Source organism: Gordionus sp. m RMFG-2023, chromosome 5, assembly GCF_954871325.1.
Source record: "Gordionus sp. m RMFG-2023 chromosome 5, tfGorSpeb1-WG-v2, whole genome shotgun sequence".
NCBI classification, from domain to species: domain Eukaryota; kingdom Metazoa; phylum Nematomorpha; class Gordioida; order Chordodea; family Parachordodidae; genus Gordionus; species Gordionus sp. m RMFG-2023.
The window spans coordinates 25,700,522-25,724,265 of NC_088779.1; the positions used below are offsets into that span (position 1 = coordinate 25,700,522).

Below are 23,744 nucleotides of genomic sequence, written 5' to 3' on the forward strand. Positions count from 1 at the left end.
GAAGGAATTTGCGGATTTCAGAGCATGTTGGATGATTGTATTACATTGCTTGTGTCTGATGAATCGTCCATTGCAGGAGCGACAATGTAAACTATGTCTACCCTTCGAGTCAACTGGCGAGTTGCACCCTGAGCAGATGTGAGGGTGAGTGATGGAACAATTTAGACGAATGCCGATGGTGTTGGTAAATTCATTGTTAGATAGTTGAAGCTGAAGATTGGTAGAAGGGATGGCCTCAAGAAACTCATGTCCCGTACCATTGAGCAGGGAAGAGAATAGGGTGCGGTCGGTAGATTGCATGAGATAAGAGAGTTTCAACGCAGCGAGCAACCACTGGTGCATCCCAGTCTTTCTGTCTATAGGTTGTGGGGGGATGAGAATCAGCATTGATCCTTGTTTTCCAAATAAATTATATATTAAGTTTATACATTAAAAAGACATTTAAAAAAATATAATAATTAGAGTTGGAATGAAACAAATTATGAATTTGATTTAGTAGTAACTTTCAAAATGAAGTTTAACATAATTAATTTATTAAGTTTATACATTTAAAAATCTCAAAATAGAGCTAGCAATAAATAAACTAAAAATTTAGTTGTTTTGATTCAAAATGAAGCTTAATAAAAATAATATTACAAACCAATTAAAAATTTTAAATGAATAATAATAAACAATAATACTAACCTAAGAGCCATTTTTTATCTTTAGTATTGTTGTTGCATCTTGGTGTTGGCTTTAAAAATATTTTTAGACTTTGAATGGATTTATTATTATTCATTTTTTCTGTTAGTTTGTGATAATTAATTAAGTGCCGAGATAGATTACTTGTACTTATATTTTTACTAAAACATTTTCTTTCATAACTAAAATATAAAATATATATAAATATAAGTCTAAAATAAAAATAAATTACTGTGAAAATGAATTATGTTAATTCGAATTTTCCTCATCTTTTTTCGCCAATTTTAAGCAAGGTTCACAATAAATATAATCAGGCATTTTCATCTTCAAAATAAGATTTCCAAAGTACCTCCAGACATAACTTGATTTATGATTAGTAGAGAGAGTTGTTATTTCATAATTGTATATAGGGTGGTTTAAAACGTGCAAGTCCATAAAAATAATTTTTTTAAATTGTTTGTGGAAATAAATATGATGTATGAATGAATGTAAATAATATACACTAGTCTATTATATTATATATAGCAATAGAATACAATTCATATTTTAATTTTATTAATGTTAGAATTCAAATTGAAATAATAATAATTTAATATATAAATATAATTTATATGCTTTCTAAAAATTACACACGCGCCGATGATCTCAATCGGCGGCTTTTCCGGCGTGAGCCTAATTATATGTAATTATAATGCAAAAATAATAATGAACTAACATTTTCTGAACTCAAACACTTCTTTTTTGTTCTAAAAACTTCCAGCAATGCTAAATTCTCGTTCAGAAGAAGTACTAGTTGCAGAAATGCCAACATTTTTTCTTGCTAATCTTGATAGCTATGGCAAATTTCTTTCTTGTTGTTTCCATCAAAGTAGTTTTAAATATACAAAAGAGTTTTTATGATACCAAAAAAGGACATTTTAATATTTAATATCCAAAAAGTTCATAAGAACCATTATTTACTAATATTTACTTAAAAAATTTTAATTTTTTTTAGCCCATCCGCCTATTGTTAAATTTCTTAACCCGCCCACCCACCTGCCTATAGTTTAAAAAAATTTTAACTCGCCCGCCTGTCAATTTTAACTCGCCCGCCTGTCCTCTCTTAAAATATTTTTTACACGCCAAATGCAGACCTTACCTTACTGTATATCTCAACACATTTAATATATATATAATAAGTATTTTTAAAATAAATAATTAGATTCACCCTTACCTCTAACTTGGTTAGCAAGGATTAATAGGAGGAATCGTTACTTTAAAAGAAGATGTTCACTGGAAGAAGACCTCGCGAAGAAAAAATCTTTACCTAAATATATCGTAGATTTTTTAACTTTAAAGCGATTGTGGAATTGAACTATTTTAGCAATATTTATATATATATAATGTTTCTGTTATTTTTATGTACGATGTATAAATTCCTGGAATTTTACAACTAATGTACATATATTTTTTTATTAATATAAAATAAAAAGGATTATATTTTAATAAAATGCTTTATCCTGACGAAATGATCTGGGGTCAGAATCATCCAGACCATAAGAAGTCAATTGTAATGGAACATTTACCCACAATTGGATCAAGGTATAAATATTTATTTTATTTAAAAGCTTGAATAAAAAATTCCCTAATTAATGACACCAGCCATCAGTATCTCAATTAAATGATGAAGAATTATTAAGATACCAAATAAATTAAAATGAGAAATCTGGATATAAATGGCTTGAATTCATGAGACCTACAGTAATTGACAGATCAACAACAGATAGTTAATGCTGTTGTTGAAAATAGAAATGGAGTAAATATATCCAAGAGTCATAAATATGAAGAAAAATTGATGACTATGGAGATTGAGCCATGTGAAGACCAGTAAAATGATTTATATTTATCTAAAAATATCAATATTATTTATGAGAGGCCTAAATACATTTAATGATCATCAATATTTCTTTAAAAACAAATATTACAGCTATACCACATATTGAATAATAGTCAAGAAACTACAAACAATGAGACACAGACAACCATCGAAACACACAATAATAAAAAAGCTTTAGGGCTTTTTAATACCAAATAAATTATTTAATAATTTGTTAATATATTTTTGTATGCATACACACTACCGGCTATAAATACTGCCCACCCTGCATTTTTACATCAAAAAATTAATAACTTAAAACTTTTTAACTTATTTGGGTAAAAGCGAATTGATTATTTAATTTAAAATGTCTAGACATGTTTAGAAATAAAAAAATTCGGAATTTTTATAAATCTTTCTATGAAATTTTAGCCTTTGGAAATAACATGTCAAAAATGACCAATTTGGTAAAATAGGGTTCATTAGTTTTTTTCAGCAACAATTTTAAGTTGCCCATTGTTTTTTGGAAGAAAGTTATTAATCACATTCTAATCTGTTTATTAATACCTATTTTTAATTATTTTAAAAAAAATTCCTAGATTTTTTTTGTTTTAAATCATTGTTTAAAGAAACTTTCAGTCTTTATAAATATTTTAACGAACATTCGACCAAAATGATTAAAAGAAAATAAATTTCTATTCCAACTAAATACAAAATAATTAATTTACACATAAGTGGTAAAAGTAATCGTCGAATTGCCTGAGAATTAACCCTAGCTCGACGAACAGTCGATTGTGTACTTAAAAGATTACGCAACAATAATACAATATCGAATCCAAAGAGGCCTGGAAGACCCCGCAAAACGTTTAAGCGATGATAGGTATATAGCAAGGATCAAACGCAATCGACGCCTTGTCGCCTCAGAGATAGGTAATATACCCACCGCTCAGCTGGAGAGCGAACACTGCATAATTCCTACAACTCAGAGGAGGGTCTGTTATGGTGTGGGGGTGCTTCGGTCCCGGGGTAACCGTCGACATTGTCAAAATTTAAGAAACTTAACAAGGAGGGATACCGGCAAATCCTTGAGGACCATGTGATTTCATCAGGAAAGTGTTTGATCGGGAATAACTTTTTATTTCACAAGATAATGACCCAATACATCCAGGCTATACAAAGATTATTTACAAAATCTACAACACGATATTCTCGAGTTGATGACCCAGTCTCCCGATCTCAATTCAATCGAACTTTTATGGGATCACCTTGATCGACAAGCGCGAAAAAGCCCATTAACCTCTCATTCGCACCTTTGGGAAGTATTGCAGAGAAAATGGAACAATATCACTTTCGAATATTTAAAAAATCTCATCGAAAGATTACCAAAAATTTTTGCAGCAATTATTAAGAATAAAGGTGGTCATATTGATGAGACCAAAATTTGATCTTAATTGCTATGTCTTTTAAATTTTATGCAATAATATGTAAACTTATAAATAAATTTGTTAAACCTCATATTGTGTGTTATTTGTCGTATTTTAAGAAAAATGTCTAAGAAAATTCAGGGTGGGCAATCATTTATGACCGGTAGTGTATATATATAAAATTTTATAAAGGACCGGAAAAAAAGTCCCTTTCCCTCTGACAAAAAAATCTAAATTCTAAGTAGGAATTACAAGCGTTATTTGAAACACCTCCTTATCGTTCTTAGTTCCTTTAACACACATGTAAAACTCTACCCCTCTTATTTTATTCATTAATAATAAAGTTAACAACAAATGTAATTCTTATTTTTCTTGTAACAAGGTTTTTGATTTTCATTTTTCATCATTTTTATATATTGCATTTGATATTTATTTAATCATTTAAAAATTATAAATAAATACCCTATATTTTTTTAAAACAATATATTTGCCATGTTTAAAATTAAAACTATTATATATAATCTTTAAGATGTAAAAACAAATAAATTTTAGAAAATTAAATAATTTTAATAAAAACATAATTGGGTTCCTATAAGGGAATAATAGTAAAATTTACAAATATTGATTTGTATGTTCTGTCTAAGCAATAGGATTTTTTGAGGTTTAAATATTTGCTATTAAATTTTATGACCTAATTTTTTTTTTAAACTGTTATAAGTGAGAACTTCCCATTAGTACTATGAATTTGCAGAGGTTTTTTATTTTTTAGTCTCTGTTTGAGTAAGCAGACTACTACTTATATTAGTGAGGAAGGATGATAGATACATATAGGGATTTACCAATATGGCCCAGGGGAAAATTAGTGATTTAATTTTTATAGTTATTTATTAAAAATAAAAATTTATCTTTACATTCATTTAATAATCACTTTTGAATTTAAAATTTTTATTTATATTACACTATCCTTACATTTTAGTTTTCCTTTCATAATAAACAGTGCAATCAATCATAATTTTTTTAGAAATTATTAAAGTTTCATTTTATTATCTGATAACCAGGGTTGCCATGTTTCCACCCCTCAGCGGGAGACTGTTTTGGTTTTGTTTAATTCTAGGCCTATTTTGGGGCATTCTCTTTCGAGGTGGCAGAGGGCTTTGCTTATTTGATGTTGGTTACCGCAGAGAGTTCCATCGTCTAGATACAGTGGCGTAGCTAGAAATTTTCCTTAGAGGGGGTCCATATACATAAAAGCCTTCGGCCCCTTTGCCCGGCCTTCGGCCCGGTTTATCTTACAAATCATAACCATATCTTCGATAATATATAATAAATATATTTTTTAAATGCATCAATAATATGTTATTATAATTTAGTAGATTATTCTCAATGACTTTATAATAATACTATCCAGAATAATTTCAATAGTAATATAATATCCTTCCACAAACATCAAAACCAGAAAAATATAATTCAAATAAAATCACTTTTAAGTCTTGAATATAATCTAAAAAATAATTTTGCTCTGGGAAGGGTCCAAACCCGAAAACCACCCCCGTAGCTACGCCACAGTCTAGATACCATAGATTAAGGTCTAGATCAAAATCAGATTTGAGATCTTTCATCATATTATGGATGGCTAAGCAGAAAAGTATAGGGCCAAGGGGTCGCCCTGTTGAACACCCTCTTCAGAGTACATAACGCAACCATTGAAATGAGGGGAGTGCTATTGGTATGGCAAATATCAGCGATGCGCGAGTATTGGGGGAAATTGTTGTAAAAGGATTCGAGTGCCGAGGAATGAGATACAGTATTGAAGGCGTTCTTAAAATCAATTTTGCAAAGAACGGAGTTTATAGGTGGATGTTGTAGGTAGATTCAAAGACAGTGAGAGACTATACGCCTCCTTTTGTTCCGCAGCCTAATTGGTAGTTGCCAAGCAGGGAATGAGTATCGGTTTTTATTTTTTTTGCGATCATTTTAGTAATCAGGCGTCTGAAGAAAGAACCGATAGCAATTGGGCGGATACCTCCTTTAGGTTTTTCAAATGCAATCAAGTTAGCTCCGAACATTATTTGATGAGCTAATGTGGGGATATCTCTAGTGATTATATTATTGAGGAAGGTTGTAGGTGAGTTAAAAAAGCTATTTGAATTGTAAGATTTTAGGAATGTTTGGAAGTAGGAAGGTCTATGGCCATCAGGACCTCCTGCTGAAAATTTATTATATTCGCTTATAGTGTGTATATCTTAGTTTGATATTGTGAGCGGAGGGTTTGGTAGCTAGTATAAGAAGTTCTTGGATAAAGAGATTTTAGGTTTGCAAGGGTCGCATCATTAGATGGGGCTAGTTTTGTTTGTGAGGAGATTAATTTTTGGGCACCACATACGTCGCCTTCATTTATTTTTTTGGAGATTTTGTTACAGGTTTTATTGAAACTTTCATTAGGATTATTGGGATATTTGATATGTTCTAGAAGAAGACTATTACTTGCTCTAAAAATGTTTTTTTATTTATCTAGTAAAAAAATATAATAAATCTGAAAATATCATATGTTTCTTTCCTTAAAGCTCCAAACACAAAATGGCCGCTACTCAATTCAATTTTTGCCCCTTCAAATACATTAATCGGCAGTCTATAGTATTAATGTCATTGGTCCAAACCATGGATTTTTAAAATCTCGGCGATATTTTTCAAATTTAAGGCGAAATTGGAAATATGATCAGTACATTGAATAAATACCATTACAACTTATTGACGTGGCGTCGCTGGGGGGGGGGAGAAGGCGCAGGGGCTCGAGCCCCCCGAAAAATTTGAACAGCCCTCTGAAGCAAAAAAATTTTTTTTATGGCTCCTTAATATCCCCTTGAACTAAAAATAAATTGTTTTGATTGCCCACTATTTCTTTTATAATCTCATTAAGTAATATATAGATATAATTTTATTATTTAGAAATTAATAAGACTATTAAAATTTTTATTGAGTTTGGATATCCATTATTTGTCAGCATGAAATATTAATACATATATAATATTGGCAAAACTAGTCTACGAGAATATTATGCCCCATCCGGTAGAAAAATTTCAAGTGATAAAATTATATTTTAATCATATTTATTTACAGATTCTATGAACATTATATCTCAATATTGATAGTAGATTCCTTCACATGGATTTACAAAAAGCAAAGTTGAGTTAGTAAACAAATTCAATATAGACCATAAACTTAAAATTTACCAATACCCCTCCCTATAATATACATCTTACTTAATCGGGCACGGGCTTTTCTCTCTCTTATTATCTCCCGTAGGCGTTTAAGCAAGTGGTTTCGCCTCTTGCGCGCACAGGTAACTGCAGCCTGCCCAAAAATTGTGGATGGGCTCATCTCATAGGTTACCCCCAAATTTCTTAACCCAATTAGATGGGATGAGATAGTCCAAGCGTAGCTCTGCTGTTTCATATAGCGATAAAGGGCAATTGCGCTTATTATGACGTATGACGTAAAATTTTTATTAAATGAATATTATTTTAATTATTAGATTAGATTAATACATATAAATTATATTTTCACTATGTCAGCTTGCAATCAAATTCTGTATTAAAAATATAATATCAATAACTCACTAAATATTAATTTAGCTTTAACAGTTAAAGCTTAAATGACTTTTATTATTTAACCAGAATTAAATAAATATAATCATATATTATTTGAAAATTAACAAATTTAATATTGTAATTAGCCGAGTTCAAAATGACTAATCAACTGTATATTTATTTTTAAATTTTCTTATTATATACCCATAAAAATATTTTCAAGGTCCAAATAAGTATAAGTTTCTTTATAAAAAGTAAGTAGACATATAGTTTATATTCCTCTACTATATACAATTGTTTATAAAATATTAGATATAATGCCACTTTTATAGACATATTTAACAGTTATATAATATATTACAGTTAATTTATAATAAATTTTGCTAATATATGGTTTTGATAATAAATATAATAACAAATTGCTTTAAGTATTTAACGCCATCTATTTAGTTATAAATAGTTTTAATAATTAAATATTTAATTATTCATCCTGCAATAGATGTAATAAATTTGATATCTTTTCTTCTCTTTTTTTACGTGTTTTTAGGAAAGCTATTTTTTTCTTTTTTCGAAAAACAGTCTTGAGTTAAATTTTTAATACAAGTATATTTTTGATATTATTACAAACTACTTTTATTTTAAGATATAATATACCAAGGTGGTGCGACAATATATAAAATCTTAATTGTTTCATCATATCATTCTGGTCCTTTTATATAGTTAGAAAATATTTATTTGGCATTGCCGTATAAATAACTCCAGGCTTCAATATATTTGCATGATTATTCCTTCCAAAGATTATTAGTGTTTTTATTTTATCAATTTATCCAACATAATAGATTCTGATATTAGTTTACATCGTGAGTGTCATGGCTATTACTACATATTAACCAGCATATATTATTTGTGTTGCTATGTAATTTAAGATTATTACTGTAGCATCTGAGAACATATAATAGATAAGCATAATGGTCAACTGTATACTCGTTTATATATCATTTAAAATGGAAGATAATCTTTTGAAATTTAATATCTCACAATAATTTTCTCGATTACTTATCTAGCTTCCATCATGTCATCTAAAAGGAAGCTCTAAGCACCGTATAGTTTTATGATTTCAAAAATGTTGATTTTAAGCCTATAAATATTTCCTTATTTGTCCATTCTATAAAACATTGTCTAAAATGGTTACAGAGAATAACCTGTTGTCAATGTAAGTTGCTAAGAATTATATTATTGCATTATGTGATTTTTTATATACCAGTTTATTTTGTATGCATAATATAATAAATGACAAAATATGAAAATCAGAATAATTGTTCAGAGTTAACAAATTTTAAAAACGTATAATATATTAATTGTAAACCCGACCGAAAGCCGGGCAAAAGCCCGCAAATTGGAGGGTATGGGGGCGAAGCCCTCATAAAATTTTTTCTAGTTGAGCCCCCTGAGATTGTGAAGGCTAGCGACGCCCCTGCTTATTGATACAATTTGTATTTTATAAGAATCTGCCTGGGTGTAGCAATTCTCCAAATATCAATAATGAGTACTTACATATTTTTGCACGTTTTTAAAGTATTATTTTTCGAAAAGCGCAAAAAAATTATGCTAAATAAGAACAAATATTTATTACTAACAGATAATGAATGGGGGTTTAATTTGATAAATAGTTTTTAAACTAAAAAAAAATAATTGTTCTATTTATTTTTATTATTGTGAAAGAAAATATTTTTTTTAAAGCCTTATTTAATGTATATCGAGTGAGAAACTATCTTATCGATCATTTTACTATATTTTTTGCTGCACAACCGATAAGTTCTATTTACAATCTTATTTATTATATTATTATTTTATTATATATTCGAACTGCCCAAAATTCGCTATAACGTAAAGAAAATATTTTGTCCTAAAAGGTTTCCAGCAATGTAACCAGTTATTTACAATTTATATAATTATATATTTTTCTAAATCAAGGTATACATAATATGTAATATTTTACAGAAAATAAAAATGTCCAATAATTTTATTATATTTTACATTTTATAAATATAATCGAGGTTTTGTGCAATATAGGATAGTTGGTATAAAATATAGATCATATATTTAAAGTATTAATTTTAAAAATATAGAAAAAAAAGTCATTCATAATAAATTATTAGATTAAAAATATTGTTGTCCATATCTTATGTAAAAATTTATTATATCAATAAAAAAAATGTATGACCATGACATTGTTTAGTGCAACGAACATAAAAACAACTAAAAGAAATGGCAAAAAAAGTAAATCTATAACTTCTTTGATTTTTAAAATAAGGTGTGATTGCTAACCAGATTATAAAATCTTCCAAATTAATTGACTTTTTTTTTGGAATTGAATAACATATAATTGAGAGGAGGGATTTTTAAAAAGGCTATCTATTGTTATCTTTAAATGGATCATCACGCTGAAGTACATAATTTCAAAATATCCGCCCCACCCCTGTCAAACGCCAAAATATTAGGGCCATTTTAGTAATGCAATCAATCAATAAAGAATATACTAGAATAAACTCAGTCATTGCGAAATAGGGGTGAACATAAAGATTAAAAATAGTGGTAGAAAATAGAAAGACATTTCTGTTCAATTCAGTTTATTTAGTTTTCTTAATCAATTTTCACGGCAGAGTAAATGGACTTAACAAAAAGGTAGGAGGCAAAAAATCCAACGACTCCGGTCAGAAGCCAGAATGTTAGGACCATAATAGCAGTGTAACCTAAATACAGGAGAACCGGTACGAATCCCGTGATTTCTAACTTGGTAAAAAAGTAGAATAAGGCATATCCAGCCATATATAGTGCTGACCCACCGCCGTACACGCTAAAGCTCTTCCACCACCATCTGTGTTCCAATAAAATAATAATTATATCAAAAATATAAAATATTACTCCTAATTTAAAAAAATATATATTTATTCTTTTTAAAATTTTTATAAATACGAGATTAATATACATTGAAATTGCTAAAACCTTTTAAAAGATAAACCCCCCTCCCCGCCTTACACCTAATTCTGTTTTTTTACGAGTAACAAAAATATAATAATGAATACTAAAAAATATTTCTTCTTATAAATATTTTCTTAGGCAATGACTGCCACGTAGAGAATGTGAAACGTCAGTTCTGGTTCATTTCGGGTGTATCTCGCTTTAGATTAAAAGATGAGACGCGTTTCACTTTCTCTGCCAAGACATTCCCCCACCTTATCACTCTCAGCTGATAAATTGAAATTCACCTATAATCTTCGTTGCAGAGCTGAAAGTAAACCATGACAATGCTAATTTGGCCACAAGACACGACGAGTATGAGAAAGACTAGAAAGAGGAAGCCAAATAGGTAGTAAAATTGATTTTCCCATATGGCCGTAAATATGAAGAATAGTTCTATAAATGTGCTGCCTATTTTGAGAACATAATGGTAAAAAAATTAGATTTTTGATTATATTTTAAGAAATTATCTCATCTAATATTATAATCTCCGTAATCTATAAGTTATCGTTTTTCTATTTTCTTAATGTTAATGTTAATTTTATCTATCAGCTCTTGAGGGTGATTATATAACCTAATATTTTCGATATATCCAACCGACCATGGCCGTTTTATGGATTATTTAGTCGGATAAGCCAATAAAAAATGGGCTAAACTTAACCGATTAAAATTAAACTCTCTATTGTAAAGAAGATTTTTCTAAAATATTAAATTCGATAGCTTTTATCATTATATATTTGAAAAAAAACCCTTCGTATTTGGGTATGATTGATAAATAATTTACAGTTTAAATTAAGTAACTGGCATTTGAAGTTAGAATTAGTTATTTTAATGTATCCTAGTTACCATCACATGGTTTCATTATTTATTTATTTTTTTTAAATAATGATTTTTAAGAAAACATGAATAAATATATTAATTAAACCGAAAGGAAGAACACCAGCAGCGAGTGAAGAAACAAAAGAGTTCATATACCAGGGCTGCTCGGGAATTTGCCGAGGTATTTGATTAGTACGTACGGGCTGCGAGTATGGCTTTAAAATATTTAATATTTAGTAATCTGTTAATCATCTCATATAAAATTATTATAATAACTTATTTTGATTTTTTCATTAAACTTTCCTCGTAGATATTTTTTTCCCTATTTTCTAATAAGAATTTTTCCTAATTTTTATACAAACAAATATCTTCAAACTATCATTAATATATTTTTACTATCATTTCTTCAAAATTAAATTACTTGTTTCCTATAGCCAAAATAAGATCCTATGTACACCAGAGGTACAGAAATTCCAAACCACAAACATAAAATGGCCATCATCGTTGAAAACGGGATCTATAAATTTTTACAATTTATTAAATAAAAGCAATTAATTTACGATTAACCTTTAAATAAATGAATAACTTGAAGCTAGGTTAATAATATTGTTAGAAATATATTCGTTTAAGAACCAACAAACAATTTTTTAATAAAAAGTATACCGAAGCAGATGAATGTTTGGCCCATAAAAAGAAGTTGAGAAAGCTGCATATGTTGAAGACAGTGCTGGGGTATAAAGTGGCAGTCTAAAAGAAAGTAAATTATGTTATAAAAACACAAGAAAAAAAATCATAACATTTAAAAAATATTATACTCCCTGACATGAGATTGTACCATATACAGAAATCTGCAATGGGAGGGTTTTTAGCTTACCCGCCCATTCTCCTGGAGGGTTTGAGAGGTAGCGCTGTTAAATGGCTCAATTTGAGTCAATTTTTAAAAACGGCTAACTCTATATTTTAGTCAAGAAATATTGACTATAAGCCATGAGATTTTGCTAATGGATGTCCAAGACTTTGTGCCAACTATGACCAAAATCTTCAGGCTTGTTAAATATTATTCTGGACAAAATAGATATTTAAAACATTGGGCGTGTAGTGGTCTGGTTAAAAAATATTTTTAAAACAATGGACGGGTGATAGGAGGATAAATCCTAAATATTATTTCAAGCGAAATGAGCAGAGCTCGTATCTATTTATTTTAAAAAAAAATTTATTTCATAATATTGCATATTCTATAAATTTAAATTAAAAATGCATTCATATAAAATAAATAGAGCCAAATCAGCCAGTAAAATAATTTTTAAACATTGGGGGGCGATTTAAACAAAATTTTTGTATAAATGGTCGGACGAGTAAATTTTTTATAAAACCATGGGTTGGGAGGTGGTTGAATTTTAAAACAAATTGCATAAACCACATGTTTTTTAACTTAAATAATTTGGATCAAACAAAAATCCTAGTAAATTTGTGTTTATTTTTGATGAGGATTTTGGGAAGTCATCAACTGATTTTTGGTCACTTTTTGGTAGTTGTTGTTAACCAGCGCCACCATTTTTCCCCTGAAATGCTGAAGCGTTTACAAAACAGGTCTACAAGAACTTGATTTTTATTAATTTTATCGAATGTTTAAATTTGCATTTGGATAAAAATAACTAAAGTAATAGCATAGGTCCGTGGATAGGTAACCAGTTATGAATTTTTCTAGTTTCTGCTTGAGAAATAGTTTTTCTTGAGATCACCTGAAATAGTGATCTCAGAGAATGAGTGTTATTCAACCTGGGCGTGTCTAAGGTATTATTTCCTACCGATTCTAAATTAATGGAATGAGAGCGGTTGAAAAAGATCTTATGTGTGAGGACATTTATTTCACGATGGCGACAATGTCTGCCTTTATCTGGTCTTGCATAAACTGCAGAGGAGTGGGATGACTTTACTTGTATTGAGCGGGCCATATGAGATTCGAAGTTCTTCTGTGGATATATATGTGACCAGATTCTTATGAATAGTGTCTACTCTTTCATAACCATCAATATTCTGGATAAATTGAAGACTGTAAAGTTCTTCAAATGGCGGGTTCAATAAGAGAAATACAATGGAGCGTGCAATCATAAAAATGTCGGTCTTTTTAAATGGTATTTATGGGGATGATCGTGATAAGGAGATTTTCGGGAATGTTTGGAAATAAGATCATTTAAAGTAGTTATTTATTAGTTAATTAAATCTTCTGATGAGAGATGAAGATTGCCAGTGATAGGGAAATAAGGGATCGAATACCAATGAGGCCTGCTTTGAAAGGAAGAGATGCTTGCACCCATGATAAAAATTTAATGTCTAGGATCTCTTCTAAACATGATTTTAAGAGATTTTCAAGATTGGGTAAGGAACCTAAATAACAAGGTTAATAACTGAGATTGTAAAATTTTCGGAGGAAGCTGTTACAGGAGTTCGAGATCTTTGATCATTGATATGAATATTTAAAAAAAACAGAAACTGCAGCATCATCGCTTATCAGTGATCCTGGAAGGTTGGTTATTATCTATTGATTAGGATGAAAGGATGTTCATCTTGAGAATAAAAGGCAGGGAGCTAAGCCTTTGATAAGTTAAGAGTAGGACCTGTAACAATAATTAACTTTTGATAATAAAGGGGCTTTTCATTATATCAGATAGAGGGTCTAAACCATTAATATTTTCTAATTGAATAAATTTAAGATTAGCCTGAGCTCCCAATTAAGATAATAGTTTTAATAACTAATTAAAATCGAGTGTTGATTCAATGCTTTGTCAACCTCTTCCAATCTCATCTTGGGATTAATGAATGGTAGCGCATATTTTTAGTATTACTGAACATGTTCTAGGGAAGATAGGGTCAAATTTAAAATAATTATCATGTTAGATCTAATACAATAGAATAAAAAGGATAAAAATATATCAATTTTCGTGTAAATTTTTTAAAAAATTTTGCAAAAATAAAACAAAATTGTTCATAAAAATCTTACATAAAACGCCGTTTTCTTCCACAGGGTTCCTTTAATAGTTTTGTAAAGCCTGGAGGAATAGTAGCCAGCAAACATTCTGTCAAAAGTTAAGCACAAAATTCATGCAAAATATATTTTATGTCCATTATAATCATGAAAAAGTTATAACGGATTAAAAAAATATATAAAGAAGCTAATATATTGTCTAGTGAGTATTGGAATGCTCTCTTACATTTCCATTCTCTAATTTTAAAAATCAAGAAATTTTAAATAAATCTATTTATCTTATACAGTAAAGAAGTTTGTAGTTTATTTTTTGGTAGCTAGTATTTATAATTGTCACATGCACACCACTACTAGGGTGATTGGCAAAAATCAAAAAAAAATTACGATTTTTTAATTTAAATTAAGTCTTACAATATAATTAAAATATTTTCTATGTGACTTGGGATATAAGTTTAAAAAAAGATCTAAGTTTTCATTTAATAATAATTAAAAAACTAATAATTATTTAAATTACAAGCAAAGAAAGAAAATTGATTTAAATTGTGATTTTTATTCAAAAAAATAATTGATTTTAATCATAATATTTAAAAAAAGTCTCTTATAGTTATATAAAATCAATTAACAGATATAAAAAGAATGCTTTTTATAAGGACAAAACCCCCCATAAAGCATAATCAAAATATTTACCCCATAAAAACATAGAGAAAGATGGCGGCGGTCATAAGAGCCCCTCTCGAGGCTGGAGACAATACTCCTAAAACGGCAAAACACAACACAATCAAGGACATGGCGGCTATTTGTAGACCGGATCCTACCAGTGCACAGAACAACACGGGAAATTTGGGAGGCCTGAAGACGTCCCCATGAACTAATTTCCAGCCCGTCTCTTCTAATGTATCTTCCTGTTTATTTAGATTCGTATATAATAAATAAAAATGGAATAGTTAATAAATGAATGAAAATAATACATGACAAGTCTTTTTTATTAATTTAAATGGATAGTGAAATTTGATTTAATTTTTATGTCGAAAATGATTTATTTAAATGGCCTCTAAGCAAAGGATTGAATTGAAGGAGTAGCGATGCAAGGCCTTAATATATCCTTGTGATTGAATTTTCAGGTAATTTAAGCTTCCTGTTAGAGAATGATATCGATAAATGATCAAAAACAATTTGTAGGGAAAATTGAAGAGATAGAGAATAATAATGAAACATAATTTAAAAAATTTTTAAATAAGCTTCCTTTGAACAATTTTTAATTCATTCCTGTGGGTGGCAACATAAATTAAAGAATAATGTAAGCTTGAATTGGTAGAGATGGGAATAGCATGTAAAATGGGCATATACACCCCCAGTTGAGAGCAAAAATATAGGTGATACGATTATTTTTGTACTTTTATTCATCGATGAAAAGAAGGTTATTAGTAACAGAGCTACTTTTTTATAAAAAGGTAACGAATAAAGATACCATTTACAACACGGCTAAAATGATTGATACAAGAAAAAACGTTGTAGCGAATAGTTAGAATGCAGAGCTGATCACGAAATTAAGTAAAACTATGAAATAGAAATATTAATATGAGTTGTACTGATACCACTAAGCGATCCTATGTCACTAATCTTATTTTGTTCATTATACATATTTAATATATCTTAATTTTTATTATACCAAATAACACAAGATAAGTCATTTAAAAATTATACTATTATAAAATTTTAAATGACCCTTCATTTTTATATTCATTCAGTTATACTCATCAATGCAAAACTATATAAATAATTTTTAACATATAAATATCCTTATAAAAATAAATTATGTATTTCAATTATACTAAAATATTTATTAAATTTTAATAAATTTTAATTCAATCATTTTATCGGATCGGGTCGGGAAATTTAATATCAGCTGATACTCAATTCTTTAAAAAATCAGAATATCGATACATTACTAATAGTTAATGAAAGTGGTCCAATGTTTGATAAAAATAAAATGTAGATTAGATCGAACGACAAAAGTATATCGTAATATTTTTTTTAATATCTAACCAAATCTTCCTCTCTGTTATAACGGGCTATATCTTTTCGCAGTGTTCGAATGATAATCATCGTCAAAATACCTGTTATATTATTATACATATTTTTTAAAAACATAAAAACGGGGAAAAACAAGCGTTAAAAAACATAAAACAAGCTTAAATAGCATTTTAAAAGTTATTTTTAAAGCAGGGCTGAGAACCCGAACCCTTTGGGCATTCGGGATTTTTATTGGATCTGAATCCTTTTTTATTAAAATTATGGGTTCAAGAATTGTTTTTTTTAATATATATATTTATTTTCCCAATTACGATATTTTGGTAGATATCTGGATAATTCGCATAGATATAATTACAAATTATTTAACTTTGTGAAAATTGTGAAGGATAAAAATATGCGACCTTTAACAATTTTCGCAAGTTGAAATAATTATTATACGCAAATAAATTAATAAATAAGGAAATGTTTTCCATCAAATCTGCATAATAAATGTAATAATTTTAAATTGTATTGTAATTATTCTAATGAATGATAAATACTGGTGTTGTTAAAAAGCTCGATTTGGGTCGATTTTTAAAAATGGCTTGATTAAGATTTTTAGCCAAAATAATATTATTATGTAATAGTGCTTACAAATTGAGCGTTTATGTTTAAACGTAACGCATCCCTTGTTTAAATTGAGGTTGCCTTTTTTTATTAGTATCATCGATTCAAAATTTTAAATAATTTCTCCAAAAAAAGAATTTATCATTGAAAATTATATTATCGTTTGCCTTCTTATTTTTTTTATTTTTAAATACTCCTTTTTAGGATATAAGTAATTTATTTATATTCATTTTTATATATTATTACAAAGGGAAGAATAAAAAAAAGTAATGAAAAAGAAAATCTATTTGCGTTTTTTTAAATGGTTGCAAACGCCAAACGGTAATTTTACCAATTTGCACGAGGCCATTTGAAATGCATTATTTGCGCTTGCAACGCAGAGTTTGAAGCGCTCAATTTATGTGAAATATAAACTTCGAGATTCGGTATTTAGCAACACTTGGAAATACTAAATGTAATATTAAAGAAAATTAAGTTTCTATTATTTTAACTAAATTTTTTAAGTCCTTATTTTCCTGGACCACCCTGAACCCTAGAGGGAGAGTTCAACAGCACTGTTTTAAGCATTCTAAAAATTTCCTAAAAAAAAAATATAAATTAGTTTTGTTATATTTTAATAACAACAATTTTAACTAATTAGGAAAATTATAAAATGATTATGATAATATTTTTAAAAATAAATCCGACAAAATCTTTAGTAGAAATCATATTTTAAATGATTATAATAATGAAAATTTTGCAATAAAATATTAATAGATTTAATCCGTAAATTGTAGTAGTAAATAAAAACAAAAAAAAATGTTGACCTTTTTTTTTGTTTTTTTTTCAGAAAAAAAAATTAAAAAAATTAACATTTTGAAGCAAAAATAATTGTTTTTATGAGAACTTATTTCTTTCTTCTAGTTATTTAAATAAATCCAAAAATGCATGTTGTAGGAGCTTCACAAATCTGGGTTTTAGTAAATATTTTATATAAATAAACACTAAAATATTCCCGTAGTCAAAGTTTTCAATCGATTTCGGATTCTTTGTATGAATATGACCCCCTTAGACGAACCGATTTCTTTATGATGAAAAAGTTAAACCTAAAAGGGTTAATAAGATATTTGCTACTTTCCTTAAAGAGGCAAGGTTGACCAAGTCCCTTCCACCAGCTTGATGCGAAATCTGATTAATGGTTATGGAATTCTACCTCATCCCACATATTTTGTTTAAACAAATATACCGCTTTTATAGAGAAAATTTATTTCATCACTTAAGACGGCTTGACTATCTCACCATCTTATAGAATTCCATGTTCTTTTTATCATATCACAAGTTTATCCTCAACATCGTGAGATGATGTCCACGATATTGGGGATCGGATAAGTAAGACGTATTATGTTTGTATTCAGATCAGTTCTTCTTACTTCTCAAACATATTCATTTTTTTTTAATTTGATTCATTTCCCCTCCCCCCCCCCCCTTTTTTATTCTTCTTTTCATAAAGATCACACAATATTAATACGACTAGAAAGTTGTGGATAGTAAATTTTCTCGATTCTATGCCAGACAACAACTCAATCAAACGGCTGGAGAGATTAAAACCTCGAGATTGGTACGCGATAATTGCTAAAACTCAGTTTGTCGTTTTTTTTGGATTGACTTAATAAAAGGCAATTATGACAGTAAAGGGCTAGTTAAAAAAATATACGTGGCAAAATTTAATTTTTATATATTTTCATTTAATTTAAGATATCGCTACTTGTTTAAATATATTTAAAAAAATGCCTAGGTTTAAATATTATTATAAACATAGGATCCCATTGAAAAATCATTTATGGGTGAATGCGGTAACGCTTTAAACTCGCACTGCTATAATGCGTTAATTGTGCTATTTTACTCTGTATTGTACGATTGGCAAATAATGAATTTCAAATGATATCGTTCAGATAAGCGCGATTTCATCCTCGCGTCAAATATCATATTTAAAAAAATGGGAAACAAGTTTTGCGATTCATTTTATCGTTTTTAATTTTTAATATCGTTTCAATTTAAACAAGTCTGAGCATGTTTTTCATTTTATTTTCAAGTAGTAATAAACATCGCAAACGCTTAATTTGTAAAATCTATACATAATATTAGTATTTTTAAAAAACTTATTTCGCATTTTATAAATAAGGTACATAGTTAATATTATTTTTAAAAAATTGATTTATTAATTAAATTGTTTTTCATTTAAAACCTGATAACAGAAATATGATGACGACAGAATTGATGATAGAAAACCAATGTATTTTAACGTCCCTGGAGGAAAGGTAGGAGTCCCACCTAGAGGCCCATCTCAAATCGCTAGGTTCCCATTTGACCGAATAAGTAAATGCCAACTCGGTATTTTCTGAATATTATTTAAATTTATTTTTAAAAAAACAGATGATTTTACAATTTGGATACAAATATAAAATTTTTAGTCAAAATTAATTGATATTTTAAAATACTATTTTCTTGGATTAGTTGCCCATTATATTGATGATCAGGTAATTTACATGTACCATCTTTTTCAACTTTCATATCCTGGTAATCAATGCTCATAGGTTCGACTTCAAATCCAACTACCATGTAGTTTTTGGTTTCAGGGTCCGTATAATATCTCAACGTAAAATTCAAATGATTAAACAGGTAAGGCTAGGGAGATTAAAATAAATATAAATAATTTTTAAAAAAATTTTTATATTACTTTCCCATCCGTATTTATATATCCAATTTTAAAACCTTTTTCAAAAAAAGCGTCATCACTCTTTTCTTGAATAAATTTGGTCAAACTTGGTAAATTATCTGCAAATCTTGACAATATATTTTTTATAAAATTAACTTTTGTTTTCCTCGTTGTGTTACTTTATTGAATTATATTTTAAATCCTACCTTTCCTCTCCCTTCTAATATCTTAAAATAATTTCATATTTTCATGCCTAATTTTATTTTATCATTTTTTTTATTCGCATGATAATGAATGGATACAAAGTCTATTATAGAATCCTGGAAGTAGGGTGTCAAACCAAATTTAACCGTGAAATCAAATAGAGTGTTGCAATTTTTTAAACCATAAACAAAAGAAATTTCAAAACGTGAGAACCAAGCCATTATAACACATTTATTGTTGACCCAGTTTTAGGGGTACATTCAATTTAGTGATCTTAAATGATTAATATAATTTGTAATATTTATATTTTAATTAAATATATTTTATTGATTCCTATAAATTCCTTTTTTTTAAAATAAGTAATGCAAATTTTAATTTTAATTTCATTACATCTTACTAATGTTTTTTTAATAACATAATGAGATTAAGCCATTTCCTTAAACTTTTGTTTAGTTTTTAAATTTTTTATTAGATAGGGGATCAGTTCAAAATATATATTAAATTATGATATTTAAAAAAATCCAAAGTCTTAAAAGAAACCAATTTATAAACCATAATGAACCAATAAAGATTTATTCAAAAATAACTAGGATAATAAATCAATTTTAAACTAAGAACTAGAATGGAAATAACATTCTGCAAATATTCCCATAGAGGTTTCAAGACTCAAAAATTAAAAAATGGAGCTAAGTAGGGTTTACAAATTTTTTTGGGATGGGTTGAGGCTTAAGAAATATGAAACTTTTCTGGAATTAGGACAAAGCAATTTGGGATTTTTTTATTTTACCTTATAAAAATGTGTTTGATATATATTATTAAATTAAAGATCTTGGGCAGACCTGAAAAATCATAGATGCCTCAGTATGGAGATTGGTATTGAACCAAAACTGAATTGGCCCTTATCAATATTGGCAAAACTTAAATAAAATAAATTTTAGCATGTAAAGACATGAATTTACAAAAAAACATTCAATTCTTCAAACCAAATCATTTTTCTTCTAAATAATCTTGTGTTTGTAAATTTGATAGTAAAAAGGATAATATTTTCATAAAGGTAGAAAAACGAATAGATAGAAAACCATTGAAGAAACAAGTAATACTTTATTCAAATTTAGTAATATCATGGCAATAATACATCTGTTAAAATAAATCTTATCCAAAAAGGTGGTATTGGTGAACTGGTTCTACCTATGTTCATATAACAAAAATGATTCAATAAAAATGAATTATGCTTGGCAGACTCATGGTAAAGCATGATATATGAGACTGCCAAAATAACTAAAATATTTCTGTGATAAAATTGTGGAATCTCTAAGGTATAGAATAGCTAGACCTCATGTAAGCTCTTGGTGGTTAAAAAATCTAACATGTCTGCTTAGCCATTAATATAATTTTAAATTAAAATAATTATAAAATTTACAATGTCATAAAATATGCTTGAGAAATTTTTTCAACCATTGAGGAAGATTCTGTCTTGGATAACTTTTTAGGGTCACACAATTTTATACAATTAATATCAACTTTCATTTGAATCTTATAAGTATTTATAAAATGTGTCTAATAATGTATTATATACTTTGTAAGGTGTATTAACAATTTTCCCACCAATTATTAATTCACCTAATAATTATTTATTAATCACGTATGTTATTTAAAAATACCTAAATTCTCCTTTGAATATTTAATTTGTCCATCTGCAGGTTTACAAAATGAAAGAGAGTAATAATCATAAGGCAAAAATGTCTTGATACTATTTATTGTAGATACCTTTTAATAAATAGATCATCTATAAATGTCAAATTTTCTTACAGTTACAGGTACATCTTGACCAACTTGAAAAATATTGGGAGCAGTTTGAGGTACATAATAGGAATTGATTAAAATTATATGCAAGTAATAAATTAATATTGATAATAATAAGTTGTTCATTTTTTGATCATTTTTATGCTTTTTAAAATAAAATAGCAAACGCAACATATTTGATTATATAGTGATGCATCTCTACGAAAATATCGAATTACAATAAAATGTTCCTTTTTTTAAATGTAAGAAGTATATACTGGAACCCAACTAAAAAATGATTTAATTTGTTCATATATTATTCATATTATATATATATAATAGTCACTGTTATACCTCATAAATGTTTCATAATCTACGATTCCAAGTATTATGTAATTTTTACAATATTAAAAATAAATTACAAGATAACCATCAATCAAAAATATCGCATATTGTTGATTGGTCGAGATTAAATAATAATAATATATTATGAATATTATGATCTAAAAAATTTTTTGTGATGATGACACTTTTTTGATCATTATTCAATTGTCATAAAATATAACTTTAAATTTTTTAATTTAATGGAAGAATTGTTAAATAAAAAGTTACATTTAATAGTGTCCTTCCTCCGAATTTATAAAGATTAATCGATAAGTATGCAAAGTAGTAAGATATCAAAGACAGGAGCAAGATAATTCTGATCAAAAAACTATATTCTATAGATTCTAAAAATTCTATTTTTCGGATTCTAGTACGGATTGAATTATATTATTCAAAAGTAGTCATACGCTGATATTATATGTCCATCGTATCTAGTGTTGCAAAACTGCTCGATTTGAGTCAATTTTTAAAAACGGCTAACTTAACATTTTATCCAGGAAAATATTGCTTAAGTGTCGAGATTTCGACAATAGATGTTCAATGTGCCATCTATGAGAAAATTCTTTAGGCTTGCATAATATTTTTCTGGATAAAATATTGATTTATTCGTTTTTTTAAAATCGGCTCAAATTGAGCCATTTAACAAGACTAATCGTATCAATCATTGATTTGTTATCAGGCGTAAGTCATTTTTATTTCCATATATTTTATAGCGGCTTTTAGAATAGAGTTTTCATCATTTTTCATTAATTACAATTATAATTTCGTTATATCGACAATTTATATCAAGTTATCGGTTTTATTTCTTTGTTTATTATAGCATAATTATTTTCAGCGTTGTATAAATTATCTGGAGTCCGCTATTACACATATGCTTTTGGTAATTCAACTCCATTAATATAATTTTGTTAATTAGATGAGATGCGTTAATTCCTAATATTAACTCTATAAATGCTTTTTAAAAAATAATCCCTTCTTCTTCGTCAAATATTATATTATAAAAGAGAATAACCATATATGGTCAATGTAGTAAAGGGGATTTATTGTAATATTTTATTTACATATTATGTGTTATATTTGTTAGTTACTAATGATTATATATATGAATATTTTATCATGTTTTATAATGTATGATGAGCAGAGTTGTTAAAGGATCGAATCAAAAGATCGACGATCTTGGATTCGATCGCAAATTTGTCAATTTTACGAGATTTATGATTCTGACTTAAATTGAGGATCAAGATCGAGATCATTTTGTTTAAAATTCGATCCCGATCTTTTTAAAAATTAATTTTTTACTTAAAAAGCAATAAATAAAATAAAAATTTTAAAAATTAAATTAAAATATTATTTTAAAAAAAATAACTATCTTCATATTTTATCAACTTCCATTCCACCATTTATTTTATAGATATATTTATTGATTTCCTAAATTTTACGAGATTTAGAGCTCTTACAAGTTATTTAATATAAATATATAATTATATTAATATTCATTTTAATAGGTAAATGTAAATGTCCATTATAGATTTAGAAGATTCTATTGCTTCTACTATTGATGTAACAACAGATATAAGTGAGAATGAGAATCTTTTACCATTTTTGAAATTACGTAAGTATTTTACTTTATGTGAAATGGATGAAAGCAACTCTTATAATATGATCA

The 23,744-nt window shown here is 27.8% G+C and overlaps 2 protein-coding genes across 2 annotated transcripts in view; one reads left to right on the plus strand and one right to left on the minus strand.

Moving 5' to 3' along the window:
• The window catches only part of LOC135930295 (ankyrin-1-like), a 40,399-nt gene extending 38,364 nt beyond the window's left edge, over window positions 1–2,035 (plus strand). The window contains exon 6 of the mRNA XM_065467075.1: window positions 1,883–2,035. Coding sequence (XP_065323147.1) covers window positions 1,883–2,034 — 152 coding nt within the window. The 3' untranslated portion in view covers window position 2,035. The remainder of the gene's footprint in view (window positions 1–1,882) is intronic.
• A 7,546-nt stretch (window positions 2,036–9,581) lies between these two features.
• On the minus strand, window positions 9,582–21,876 carry LOC135930434 (transmembrane 9 superfamily member 4-like). The gene is made up of 15 exons (XM_065467230.1): window positions 21,722–21,876; window positions 21,574–21,679; window positions 21,489–21,532; window positions 21,333–21,445; window positions 19,730–19,835; window positions 19,491–19,677; window positions 19,238–19,390; window positions 16,420–16,490; window positions 15,061–15,275; window positions 14,389–14,464; window positions 12,051–12,134; window positions 11,809–11,904; window positions 11,494–11,602; window positions 10,817–10,979; window positions 9,582–10,425 (listed from the first exon to the last, which is right to left on the minus strand). Exons 1-15 carry the CDS (start codon window positions 21,839–21,841, stop codon window positions 10,191–10,193), a joined length of 1,878 nt encoding a protein of 625 aa, XP_065323302.1. The 5' UTR covers window positions 21,842–21,876; the 3' UTR covers window positions 9,582–10,190.
• Between the last annotated feature and the right edge of the window lie 1,868 nt (window positions 21,877–23,744).

Coding starts and splice junctions, on each gene's coding strand:
- LOC135930434 (XM_065467230.1), bottom strand. CDS start 21,841: ATGAACAACTTATTATTATCAATATTAATTTATTACTTGCATATAATT. Junction 11,905..12,050: donor CCAAACATTCATCTGCTTCG/GTATACTTTTTA, acceptor AAAAATTTATAG/ATCCCGTTTTCAACGATGAT. Junction 10,426..10,816: donor CTCTGCAACGAAGATTATAG/GTGAATTTCAAT, acceptor ATTGGAACACAG/ATGGTGGTGGAAGAGCTTTA.